The sequence below is a fragment of the Podarcis erhardii genome (genome assembly GCF_964252035.2).
Source record: "Podarcis erhardii genome assembly, chromosome: 14".
Lineage (NCBI taxonomy): Eukaryota > Metazoa > Chordata > Lepidosauria > Squamata > Lacertidae > Podarcis > Podarcis erhardii.
Genome location: NC_138503.1, coordinates 46,968,025 through 46,981,816, shown reverse-complemented (window position 1 = coordinate 46,981,816; position 13,792 = coordinate 46,968,025). Strand labels below are relative to the sequence as shown.

Sequence of the window (13,792 nt, the reverse complement as noted above, 5' to 3'; positions counted from 1 at the left end):
GGTGAGCACCTGGAACCCCAGGAGTCTCTCACCACTCAGAAATTGGGGTGGCATGCAACCATACATTTGCTAAGAGCTGATGTCAGCCCTGCGCTGCAAAGGAACCCGGCGTTTGTGCTGGGCAGCTGAAGGAAGAAGGAAGAGATGAGCTTTTGCGGTGCCCTTAATGCAGTTTGACAAATGGAGCTTCATGGCACCTTTCAGGCAGGCTAAAAAATAAAAATAAACCTACCAAGTGTTCTGCATTGCTTGTCCATAGTAAGTCAAACTGACACACTCACATCTGTCAGGCTCCCTCTGATGTCACCCTCACTCCTCTCTGTGCCAGCTTAGAAAATTGTCTTTTCTCTGTCAGAGGGGCACACAGTGACAGAAAGAGGAGGAAAAGTTGCGTGCAAAGCTATTTAGCTTTGCTACACGGGGAGTCTGTTATGATGTGGTTACAAGTGTGCAATTATTCTTGTTGTTCCATTAATGTACACAGGGCTTTACATTCGGGGTGCAAGAGTCGTAGCTTAGAAAGCAGAGCATCTGCTTTGCATGCAGAGGGTCCCAATTTCTATCCCCCGTCGTCTCCAGGAAGGACCGGGTAAATTACAAAAATCAGCTTGGCATTATGTTATTCCACCCCATTCATTCCACCACAAGGGAAACCCAATGCAAATGGGGATGGCAAAGGGGGAACCCGCAAAGCATTGTCTGAGGAACGAAAACAACAGCAGCAGCAGATACTGATCACGATCTTTGGGCTGACTTCTGTTCCAGATGTGGGGCAAATTGGCAAACAATGCAATTTCTGTTCATGATCCCGTTTTCATCAGGATTCTCCAACATCCCTAACTGAGAAAGGTCTTTGAGGAGGGATTGCTGCTCTGTGGCAAAGAGTTTCTTTTGCATCAAGAGGGTCCCTGTTTGCAAAGTGTAAAGTGTTTGTATGTATTGTTATGGGTTCAGTCTAGATCAGGCATGCAGGCATATCCAGCTCCCTAGAGACTGCGATCTACTCCCAGTATAAAAAAACTGGAAGTGATCTACCCATTGACATTGGGTTGCCCAGAGTTGTTGAGCTTTTAGGGGGTGGGTCAGAGTTCTTAAACTACAGTGGTGCCCCGCAAGACGAACGCCTCGCAAGACGGAAAACCCACTAGACGAAAGGGTTTTCCGTTTTGGAGGCGCTTCGCAAAACGAATTTCCCTATGGGCTTGCTTCGCAAGACAAAAATGTCTTGTGAGTTCCTGCGGGGTTTTTTCCCCTTTTCCCCCCCTTTTCCTAAGCCCTAAGCCGCTTATCAGCTGATCCACTGATAAGCCGCTTATCAGCTGATCCACTAAAAGCTGCTAAACTGCTAATAGCGCTAATCCGCTAAGCTGTCAATGGGCTTGCTTCGCAAGACGAAAAAACCGCTAGACGAAGAGCCTCACGGAACGGATTAATTTCGTCTTGCGAGGCACCACTGTACTTTTTTGGGGGGAATCAGTCAACTGACTGAACAGCACTGCCACTCGCAAGCATAATGCTTAATTACTTGAGCTTGCTGCCAAGCACAGCTCCTGTTGCTGCTGCGGCAGCAGAGTAACCTTTCACCAGGGGAGGGGGCAATGAGATTCCTTGCCTGCGATTGGCCATGATCAGGCAAGGTTGACCACAAACACCCTGGGGATCTACCCATCAATCGCGGTTGACTGGTTGAACATGTCTGGTTTTGATGATGCTCTGGGTCGATTCCAAATCTATGATCCTGTAACTTTGAAGCCAGGATGTATAAGAAGCAATTAGGTGAACAGGTCAAACTAGTCTTTTTACCTTAGCCACTCAGTTAAGTACCTTGCATCTTAAAAAACCGAGCTCTGTTTCCATAGAAACAAATGGACGGGTCTTTCTCCCTTCCACCTCACCTGGCTGGTAGATAGAAGAACAATCGCCAGAGTTACGTGGGTGTGTTTGGCTGATGCTGGAAACTGGAGACAAAGACATGCCTTGTTCTGTGCTGAACCCAAGCTGGACTTTGGAGCATCCTTGGAAACCAAATGGGGAAGCAAGATGTGTTGGGGTGCTCCTGCCACGAGCCCCTCCATCCTATGCTCAGGTTGAATAGATATGTAAATAAAACCATATATCCTAAAGACACCACAGTCTCTGGTGAACTTCATTCCAAGGAAACGGAACCCTGCATAAAGAGGTTGGAACCCCTCAAAGCCTCTTGCTGCTCTAACGCTATACTTCAGGTTGTGAAACTATTCCTAATGGCTGACACTGGCTTATGTAGGCCGATTGGGAAGTAAACGTTTGGACAGGTTAGTAGCTTTCATATGCCAATTTGCAAGGCTGCTTTCTTACACATACATATACAAATCACAGCAAATGGATTCGTTCAGCTCCCGGTCCTGCAACATAAATCAAGAACTGCTACCCTAGAATATGGTTTACCGAGAGCACTCTGCCAGTCTCAGATTTAGAAATACTGTCCCCAGAAAAATCTTTTTTTGCAATCTATCTTTCCGCACCGTGTGGCTTTTTTATGCCTGATCTATTGATCTGAACTCATTCTGTCTGATATAACTAAGTAGATGGTATAGAAATAACTTTCGTAGTTACTCTATGTGACAAATGGTTGCCAAATTTTGCTCTTCCCACCAGCCCTAATCTAAATAGCAGCTGTTAGCACTTCTCTGTTGGTGCAGTAAAAAATGGAGCAACCAGTACCTCTTCTCCATAAGAACCACCCATCTAGATCAGTCTAGCAATGGAGGAGTCAGGCAACTTCCTTTTCACATCAGTTCTGCACAGACTCAATCGTACATCCATTCCATAATCTTTTTTGTGGATTTTTTTAAAAAAATTGAAAATTTTGCATTTAAACTATGCATACTTTATAAGCATTTTACAGTGGTACCTCAGGTTAAGTACTTAATTCATTCCAGAGATCCGTACTTAACCTGAAACTATTCTTAACCTGAAGTACCACTTTAGCTAATGGGGCCTCCTGCTGCTGCCGCGCCGCCAGAGCACGATTTCTGTTATTATCCTGAAGCAAAGATCTTAACCCAAGGTGCTATTTCTGGGTTGGTGGAGTCTGTAACCTGAAGCATATGTAACCTGAAGCATATGTAACCCGAGGTACCACTGTATATGTATTCTCCCCCAAAATATGTAATATTTTTGTATACTTTCCACTACATTTTCTCCAAAAATATGTATCTCCATACACATTTCCCCCATGAAGCCTGCCTTCCTTCCTTCCTTTCTTTCTTTCTTTCTTTCTTTCTTTCTTTCTTTCTTTCTTTCTTTCTTTCTTTCTCATGCCTTCTTAAACCAAAACTGCATTGCAAAATTCAGGCATGTGTGCAATCCTAGAAAAAGCTGAATTCTGACCAGCATACACATCTGGGATGTGTCCTATGAACTTTACAATGTAGACCTAACAAATTTCTCCTCCAGCACCTGGTTCACAACAGAAAGCCAGTCATATGCTTCTGGGAAGCCCACAGGTGGAGCAATGTCTATATCCTGTTGTTGCTCCCCATCAACTGATATTCAGAGCAACCGATATATTGCTCCTGAACATAGATGCACTATTTAGCCATGGACCTATCCAATGAATCTGTCCTCCCCTTTTATAAGGTCACCCAAACAGGCAGCATCTCAAGATAGCAAATTCCATTAATTATCTCTGTGTGTAAAGTCTTTCTTTCTTTGGCTGACCTGAACATCCCACAAATCAGTTTCATTGGATGTCAAATTCTAAAATTATGGGTGGAAAAAAACTCATTTCCTTACACACCACCAGTATTTTTTTTACAAGGTGTGACCAGAAGGCTCGGTGAATGGTCACAGAAATCGGACAGCAAGAAATATTTGAACATACAACCTTACAGGCCTTCAAAGTAAGCGCCCTCTGATATAATGCACCTTTGACAACATTTGTAGAACTGTTGGAAACTTCTGGAGAAGTCCTCTTTTCATACTGCTTTCAGTTCCCTTGTCACAGAGGCTTGGATGTGTGAAATGTTGGAAAATCTGTGCCCTTTCAGTCCAGAAGTTTTGGAAAAAGTAAGAAATCCGGTGGGGCCAGATCGGGAGAATATGCAGGGTGGAACAACTCAGTAACCTCAGTAACAATTTCACGTGGAATATGCAATTCTTCCACCATCATTTGGACGGACAGATACCAAACCCACATCAATAACTCATGAACTCTCTCGACATTTGCCGCCGTTATGCTCGCAGCCAGACTGAGGGTCATCTTCAATGGTTTGCCACCCTTCACAGAAATGCTTAAACCACTCATACACTCTCTTTCGAATTACAGCTTCATCTCCGTACACAATTGTGAGCATTTTGCATTTCCTATTGCTGGCTGTATGTTTGAATATTTCTCGCTGTGTGATTTCTGTGACCATTCACCAAACTTTCCAGTCAAACCTTGTATAAACTTCCCATCATGCCCTGCTGCCCACAGAGTAAACCCAAGGTCCCAACTGGCACAGACATGGAGCTCAAGGTGACTTACATGGTTTCCGTCCTTCTCAATTAAAATCCACAACAAGCCTTTGAGGTAGGTTAGGCCAAGAGGTAGTGACTGGCTCCCCAAGTCACCTAGTGAGTTTCTTTGTTGGTGATTTGAATCCTAGTCTTTTCCAGATCCTAGTCTGACACCCCTCATAGTTCACCATTCTTTCTTCCTCCTCCTCAAATTAACAGCCTCTGACCGAAATCATCATCAGTACAAGAGCACCTTCTCCTCACATGCTTAAGAAGGGGGGAACAGTGCAGGAGGGGGAATCCAAACTTCAGGGAAGACAAAGCATTCCCACACTGTTTCTAATCTCCCCTTACCAGCCTCATCTGTCAAAACTTCACATTCTCGCACAGCAACATACGAAGCAACAACAGAGAGTGGGGAGAGAGAGAGAGAGAAGGCTACAAGCACCATCAAAAGCTCCCCAGTGCAATTGCCAGATCCCACAGATTCTGCAAAGGCTTTCAGCTGCTTCCTCGTGCCTCCTTTCTGCCTTGTGAAGACGGTTTCCTTTCTCATTTGCCAGAAAAGGAAGCAGTTGGGAGCTGAACTGACATAGCAGGAGCCTGAACCGCGGATGTTTGGAAGAGCGATTTGTTATCTCTTAGTTGGATTCGCCTTCCTCCCCCTCCCTTTTCATCAAGAAGCCAAGAAAAGGGATGCTTTTCCATTGCAATTCATTTGACAAAACACATCCCCTCATTTCTCTATGCACAGCTCCCTATTCTATGTCTTGCTGTGCCGGGAGAAGCTGTCTTCAGGTTAAATGGCAGCTTTGCTGAATTAAAAAGTGGCCAGCAAAGAACCAGGTATGTGTCCTGGGCTGGTTGGATGCAGAGGAATGGCAGAAGGAACCAGCTGGGGAACCACCATGGAAAGAAAGATCAGAGCCCAGGGAGTGGTGGTGGGTCAAAGGGAGTGGTCAGAGGGAGAAGAAGATGATGAATGGGAGAAAGAGGTGTCGGAAGCTGAAGAGGAAACTGGGCTTAGTGAGCAGGGAGAGTCTGTGGCAGAGAGAAGCCCAGAAACAGAGGCAGAAGCTGAAGCAGGAAAGGAGGGAGACAAAGAGGCAGAGATGAGTCTAGCTGGTGAAGAGTCTTCTAGAACTAGAAGAGGTATGTAGAGGGGGGAGGAGAGATTGGCTTCATGCATACCCAGTCTCCAAATGCTGGGAAAAGCCCTGGAGAGGAGGGCTGGCTGTGGGGAAGCAGGGACTTTCAGTCTCGGCAAGTGATCCATGGGACAAGACCTACTGTGGTCATTAGGCCTGACACTCCACTAAGTCTGTGCATATCATGTTCTTACTAATAAACAGTTAGCTGCAACTTACACAGTGTGATTTATTGGTGGCTTACTCTGACAGTATGTGTTGCAGCAGCAGCAGCAAAAAAAATAATAACCAAATGATATTCTAGATTTCATCAACAGAAGTATAATGTCTAGATCAAGGGAAGTAAGAGGAGCACTCTATTCTGGCTTGGTCAGACCCCACCTGGAATTCTGTGTCCAGTTCTGGGCACCACAGTTTAAGAAAGAAATTGACAAGCTGAAACATGTGCAGAGGAGGGCAAGCAAAATGATAAAGGGTCTGGAAACCAAGCTTTAGGAGGAATGGCTGAGGGAGTTGGGTATGTTTAGCCTGGAGAAGAGAAGACTAAGAGGAGATTTAATAACAATCTTCAAATATTATTACTATTTATTATTTATTGAATTTATATAATGCCCTATGCCTGGAGGTCTCCGGGCGGTTCACAGAACAAAATCAAAATATAAAACCACAAAATATATAATCAAAATAGAACAACTCAATACCCCCCCCCCAAAAAAAAACCCTCACACATTTTAAAAGGCCATAGTATGTCAATCAAATCAACCAAAGGTCTGGTTAAAAAGGAATGTTTTTGCCTGGCGCCAGGCGAACTTCCCTGGGAAGAGAATTGCACAGATGGGGAGCCACTGCAGAGAAGACCCATTCTCATGTTGCCACCCTTTGGACCTCTCGTTTAAGGCTTTAAAGGTCAAAACCAGCACTTTGAATTGGGCCCAGAAACTAACTGGTAGCCAACTTGGCTGCTGAATTCTGCACTAGCTGAAGTTTCCAAACCATCTTCAGAGGTAGAACACATTGTAGTAATCTAACCTTGAGGTTACCAGAGCATAAAAGGTAAAGGGACCCCTGACCATTAGGTCCAGTCGCGGACGACTCTGGCGTTGCAGCGCTCATCTTGCTTTAGTGGCCGAGGAAGCCAGCATACAGCTTCCGGGTCATGTGGCCAGAGCAGCGCATGGAAACCAGAGCAGCGCATGGAAATGCCGTTTACCTGCCCACCAAAGCAGTACCTATTTATCTACTTGCACTTCGTGCTTTCGAACTGCTAGGTTGGCAAGAGCAGGGACCAAGCAATGGGAGCTCACCCCGTCATGGGGATTCGAACCACCAACCTTCTGATCGGCAAGCCCTAGGCTCTGTGGTTTAACCCACAGCGCCACCCACATTGTGACAACAGTAATTAGGCTATCCCTGTCCAGATAGAAGTGTAGCTGGGCCACCTGCCAAAGCTGATGGAAGGCACTCCATCAAAGCTGATGGAGCCACTGAGGCCACTGAGCCACTGAGCTGATGGAAGGCACTCCATCAAAGCTGATGGAGCCACTGAGGCCACCTGAGCCTCTATGTCTTAAGGGCTGTCAAATGGAAGTTGGAGAAGCTTGTTTTCTCCTTCTCCAGAGGTTGGTCCTAAAGCAATGGGTGCAAATTACAAGAAAGGAGATTCCACTTAAACATTAGGAACAATTATTAGGAACAAACATTAGGAACAATAAGAGCTCTTTTACAGTGGGGCGGACTACCTTGGAAGGTTCAAAAATAGAGATTGGATGGCCACCTGTCAGGATACTTTAGTTGTGAAGGCTGCATTGCAAGGGGTTGGGCTTCCTTGAGGTCACTTTCAATGAGAGCCAGTGTGGTGTAGTGGTTAAGAGCGGTAGTCTCGTAATCTGGGGAACCGGGTTCGCGTCTCCACTCCTCCACATGCAGCTGCTGAGTGACCTTGGGCTAGTCACACTTCTTTGAAGTCTCTCAGCCCCACTCACCTCACAGAGTGTTTGTTGTGGGGGAGGAAGGGAAAGGAGAATGTTAGCCGCTTTGAGACTCCTGAAGGGGAGTGAAAGGCGGGATATCAAATCCAAACTACTACTCCTCCTCCTCCTCTTCTTCTTCTTCTTCTTCTTCTTCTTCTTCTTCTTCTTCTTCTTCCAGCCCCTATTCCATTTCTTTATCACAAGGGTTGGGAACCTCAGAAACAGGAACCAAATGTGACTTCTGGCACTCCCTCATTGATACCTGGTACTTTCTCCATATCAGAGGTTACTGGGGATGAAGGAGAAATTGGTTCAGTCTTCAGGGAGGGGAGGCATCTGCCTCCCTCCCTCCCTTCCAGGGGCTCTTTATGTCATTGATAAGAAACATCAGTCAGGGCGAAGTTCAAAGTGACACCTTGCAATAGCCTTCATTGCATTATTCTTTCCACAGGCAGCAAATCTGATTGAGTATAGATTGGATCTGTGTCCGCAGGGTCTGAGATGCCTGCTCCCTGCAACCCCTGAAGAAATTTGCTATAATAATCTAATCTATTAAACACTGTGTCCATATTTAACTCGTCTTGCAGGGCATCTGGGAGCATCAGCTGAAACACATACGCTTTTTCTTCTTCTTCAGGGAATGTGGCAATTTTGGGAAGGGCAACACCCAGGACCACCTGACGATGCTGAATATTGGAAGATTTGGGACAGATAAAAAGTAAGCATTTTTTTTTTTTTTACAGAGCTCATAGGTGAACTATGGAATTTGCTGCTGGAGACGTAGTGATGACCACCAACTTGGATGGCTTTCAATATTGGATATAATATTCAGTTAGAATCCTGGGAAGGGTTGTGGAAGGAAGATATTAATTTTACTGCATGCTGTGCACTTAAAACAAAATGTTGTGAAAATGATGTATAGATGGTATTTAACACCAGCTAAACTGGCTAAAATGTGCAAGAAAAGAACCAGTGAGTGTTGCAAATGTAAAGAAAGGAAAGGTATCTTCTACCACATGTGGTGGACTTGCAAAGAGGTAAAGGTTTTCTGGGAAATGGTATATAATGTGTTAAAGAAAATGTTTAAAAATACTTTTGTTAAAAAAACCAGAAGCCTTTTTATTCGGGATAGTGAGCACAGTGGAACCTCAGGCTGCAAATGTGATCTACGCAGGAGGCATGTTCGCAACCTGCAGCGCTGCTTCTGTGCACACATGGGTCGCAATTCGGTGCTTCTGTGCATGCGCAAAGTGCTATTTAGCACTTCCGCATATGCGCGAGCGCCAAAACCTGGAAATAACCAGTTCCGGTACTTCCGGGTTTGGCGCAGTGTGCAACCTGAAATCGCATAACCGAAATCGCATAAGTGTCTGTAACCCAAGGTACCACTGTAAAGAGATACCAAGGGAAGGTAAAAGACTGTTTATGTATGCAACAACTGCGGCAAAAATTCGTTTAGCCCCAAAATGGAAATAACAAGAACTACCAATGAAAGAAGAGTGGCAGATGAAGATGACAGACTTTGCAGAACTGGCAAAGCAGACAGGAAAAATCCGAAACCAGCATGATCAAGTATTCCAAAAAGACTGGAGTAAATTTGTACGATATCTGAAAGATCATTGTAAGCAATTAACACCACCAGCAGGGTTCCCTGAAGACTTGTAATGAGAAATTTTCTACCTTTCTACCTTTGTTTAAATTTTGAGTCATTTTATAATGAGTGCAATTAGAATTGGAAAACATACCATAATGCAATGATATAAAGGTTAATTTTGAAAGCCAAGAGGCGGGAGGGAAGGAAGTCGATAGTCTCTAAAGAGCCAGGGCATAAAATAAATAATGATGATGTGAATGTATATAATTAAATGGAAAATAAATAAAAATTATATATATAAAAAACAAAGTGGATTAGACAACTTGATGGAGGATTGGGCTATCAATGGCTACTAGCCAGGATTGCTACGTCCTAGTGCCTTATCACCTCATCTGTCTCCTGAGAAATCTCTATGTGGGACAAGAAGCTACAGTTAGAACTGGATATGGAACAACTGATTGGTTCAAAATTGGGAAAGGAGTACGACAAGGCTGTATATTGTCTCCCTGCTTATTTAATTTATATGCAGAATTCATCATGCGAAAGGCTGGGCTGGATGAATCCCAAACCAGAATTAAGATTGCCGGAAGAAATATCAACAACCTCAGATATGCAGATGACACAACCTTGATGGCAGAAAGTGAGGAGGAATTAATGAATTAATGTTAATGAGGGTGAAAGAGGAAAGCGCAAAATATGGTCTGAAGCTCAATATCAAAAAAACTAAGATCATGGCCACTGGGCCCATCACCTCCTGGCAAACAGAAGGGGAAGAAATGGAGGCAGTGAGAGATTTTACTTTCTTGGGCTCCATGATCACTGCAGATGGTGACAGCAGTCATGAAATTAAAAGATGCCTGCTTCTTGGGGGAAAGCAATGACAAACCTAGACAGCATCTTAAAAAGCAGAGACATCACATTGCCAACAAAGGTCCGTATAGTTAAAGCTATGCTTTTCCCAGTAGTGATGTAAGGAAGTGAGAGCTGGAGCATAAAGAAGACTGATCGCTGAAGAATTGATGCCTTTGAATTATGGTGCTGGAGGAGACTCTTGAGAGTCCCATGGACTGCAAGAAGATCAAACTATCCATTCTGAAGGAAATCAGCCCTGAGTGCTCACTGGAAGGACAGATTGTGAAGCTGTGGCTCTAGTACTTTGGCCACCTCATGAGAAGAGAAGACTCCCTGGAAAAGACCCTGATGTTGGGAAAGATGGAGGGCACAAGGAGAAGGGGATGACAGAGGACGAGATGGTTGGACAGTGTTCTCGAAGCTAGCAACATGAGTTTGACCAAACTGCAAGAGGCAGTGGAAGACAGGAGTGCCTGGCGTGCTCTGGTCCTTGGGGTCACGAAGAGTCGGACATGACTAAACGACTAAACAACAAGCATTGCGGGAAGTAGTATGGCTTTTATATACTGGTAGCTGGGAATCACAGGTGGAAAGTGTGCTGTGCTTCTCAGATTCTGATTGTGGCCTTCTCATGGGCATCTTGATAGCCACTATGAGAACAGGTGGGCCTAAAGCTGCAGGGCTCTTCTTAGTATTGGGGTGTTTTGTCATCCTCAAGCCTAGCCTAGTAATTCAAAATGCCAGGACCAAAACTGGCATTGACCCACGGAAGCCCACAACATCGATGGGTCATGGTTCATCTTGCCAAACTTGTAATATTTCTTCCTGCTCATTCCTGGCTCAATGCCCCGATACGTTATTCAGCACCAGGGATTAGGCTGAATCCCAAACTATTGTGAGCAATGAATTGAAAGTCGACAAAGACCACATACGCCTTCTAAAGGTCTGGCATTGTTTTTATCGTGGACCAGTCATTGTGAGGCAATTCTTTGATATGGTAATAGTCGACGCAAGAAAAGAAGAAACGTCAACATTAATCTCCTTTAAGGAATAATTTTTTTAAAGTGAACTGTGAAAAATATGATTTCTGGCTAGACTAGATGGGCCTTTGGTTTGATCCAGCAGCCAGGCTCGTTTGTCTTATTGTGTTCCTCCTTATTAACTATAGTATTGCACATTTTGTCTCTATCCTTCCTGAAGGCAGAGAGCAGAAGAGTGGATTCCAAAATGGACCAGCATCAGATCTGTGCAATGGTCTGCAATGGTGCAGACCAGGTGAATTTCCCAACCTTTCCTGGTGAGACTGTGCTTATGCTCCCATGTTTGTTTGTTTGTTATAGTGCTGTGGTACTTACAAATTCTATTGCTATTTACAGTGGTACCTCAGGTTAAGTACTTAATTCATTCCAGAGGTCCGTTCTTAACCCGAAGCACCACTTTAGCTAATGGGGCCTCCTGCTGCCGCTGCGCTGCTGGAGCACGATTTCTGTTCTCATCCTGAAGCAAAGTTCTTAACCTGAAGCACTATTTATGGGTTAGCGGAGTCTGTAACCTGAAGCGTATATAACCTGAAGTGTATGTAACCTGAGGTACCACTGTATTTATTTTTATTTAGCAAGTTCTAGACATGCCATTTTTAAAAAAAAAAATGAGCGTTTTACATAAAATAGCACAAAAAAATGAAAACAGACTTAAAAAACAACAAACAGACATACTGAAATTATCAAAATATAGATTAAAAACCACCCATTTTAAAAATGAATCCTGCATTGCTGGGGGGCGGACCTTCGAATTCCCTTCCAACTCTACCATTCTATGATTCTTTGAATACGCATAGTGGGTGAGATCCACTGTCAGCCCTACTCTAAGTAGACCCAACAAAAATTAAGAGACCTGACTAACTTGGCTCCGTTAACTGTAATAGATCTACTCTACCTAGGACTTAGTTGGGGTCAACCCAATTAAGTTATATATCTGAACAGGCTTGCCTTAAAAAAAAAGCATGCGGCAAGTGTTGAAAACTCCACAATAAAGGCATTTGTCCAGTATTAAGAACTGTAGAACTGGCTTTTAGCAAACAAATCTAAAAACAGCAGAAGTTCTGATAAATGCCAGGCAGCTGTGCCCGAACGCTGAAGCCCCTGATAGAGAGCTTTTCTCTCACCTCGCAATCCTTTCTTAAGTTCCCTGAGACCAAAGCTCATCCCCTTAGGAGTATGTAGCAGTTGTTGTGTATTGATCATGAAAAGACTGTACATGACAGGCGATTTGCACCATCTGCTGCAGAAGGTGTCTGTCAAGGAAACCGGCGCAGACACCTTGGGATGCCCACGTTGAGAAATCACTTAAGAAAAGAAAGTCACAGCTGAGGAGATCCGTCAACGGCAATGAATGGCTCGCGCTGTCAAGAGGACGGGAGGTAAAAGCAGCTGCCACAGCTGGAACCAAGTGGATTTTCCAAAAGGTTATCCTGGTTGCCCTGGAACGTCACACTGAAGGAGCATCTCCACCCCCATCGTTCTGCCCGGATGCTGAGGTCCAGTGCTGAGGGCCTTCTGGCAGTTCCCTCATTGTGAGGAGCAAAGCTACAGGGAACCAGGCAGAGGGCCTTCTCGGTAGTGGCGCCCTCCCATCAGATGTCAAAGAGATAAACAACTACCTGACATTTAGAAGACATCTGAAGGCAGCCCTGTTCAGGGAAGTTTTTAATGTGTGACATTTTAATGTATTTTTAATTTTTGTTGGAAGCCACCCAGAGTGGCTGGGGAAACCCAGCCAGATGGGCGGGGTACAAATTAAAAAATATTATTATTATTATTATTATTATTATTATTATTATTATTATTACCGAGGGTTCACAAGAACCTCTTTCTAGCCTGATCCTGAGTATCTCATACCCTCCATCATTCCTCAGATGAAAATAGGGACATCTTCTACATCTGTGTTGTGTCTACCACCACCAGTGGTGGGCTTGGCCAGAGGCTAAAGTGGGAGGAGTAATGAACGTAAATCTTCTGTGAAATCTTGCCTTTTTGTAGTAGGCTAGTCTCTACTCAGGCAAACACAACCTTCCCTATTCTCCAACCAGGAAAGCAAGAGGCATGATCGGATTTCAAGGACACATTTCCAGGCAGGCAGAAACATTCAAGGAGGGAGAGAAGCAGGCCCAGTAGGGCCGTAATGTGAGGAAGGGCTGTGGCATGGGGAGAAATACCTGCCGTCCGAACATCAAGCTACTCTCCCATCATGCATTTCCCAATCCTGCTACCCGATATCCTGAATCTGGAAATGTCTGAAGCAGACCCGGGACATTCAATAAAACAAATACCTGTCCATTTTCCACTCTTTTGGGCTGACCACTTTGGACATCAGAAAAGTGGAGCACCCATGGTTCAAAATAAAAATAAAACCCCACTTACCCAGTTTTCAAACTGACCAAGGCATCCTCCACTCCTTTCTGGTTGTATTTCACCATGTAGGCATGCATCTCCTTATAGTTGTTCCTGATATTTCTCTCCGTGCTCCCATTTGGGACAGTCCCAAACCGAAAAGGAGGTGAATAGGCGTATGGTTGCTGAAACTGGAAAGGAGGAGGAAGGAGAAAGACAAACTAAGAAAGCCGTCTTTGAACACATGGAAGAATGGGTTTTTGTCTCACCATGGACTTGATGAATTAATGAAGTTAACAAAGGCCATTGGTCCATTTGGCCCAAGTATGAGCCACTCCCATAAGTGCACAGTAAGAT

The 13,792-nt window shown here is 44.5% G+C and overlaps 1 protein-coding gene across 2 annotated transcripts in view; it reads right to left on the bottom strand.

The window, feature by feature from the left end:
- GRIN2A (glutamate ionotropic receptor NMDA type subunit 2A) overlaps nucleotides 1–13,792 on the bottom strand; it is a 232,955-nt gene that overhangs the window by 33,832 nt on the left and 185,331 nt on the right. For both annotated transcript variants that reach the window (XM_081839527.1, XM_081839526.1), the window contains exon 11: nucleotides 13,466–13,626. In XM_081839527.1, the coding sequence (XP_081695653.1) occupies nucleotides 13,466–13,626 (161 nt within the window). The remainder of the gene's footprint in view (nucleotides 1–13,465; nucleotides 13,627–13,792) is intronic.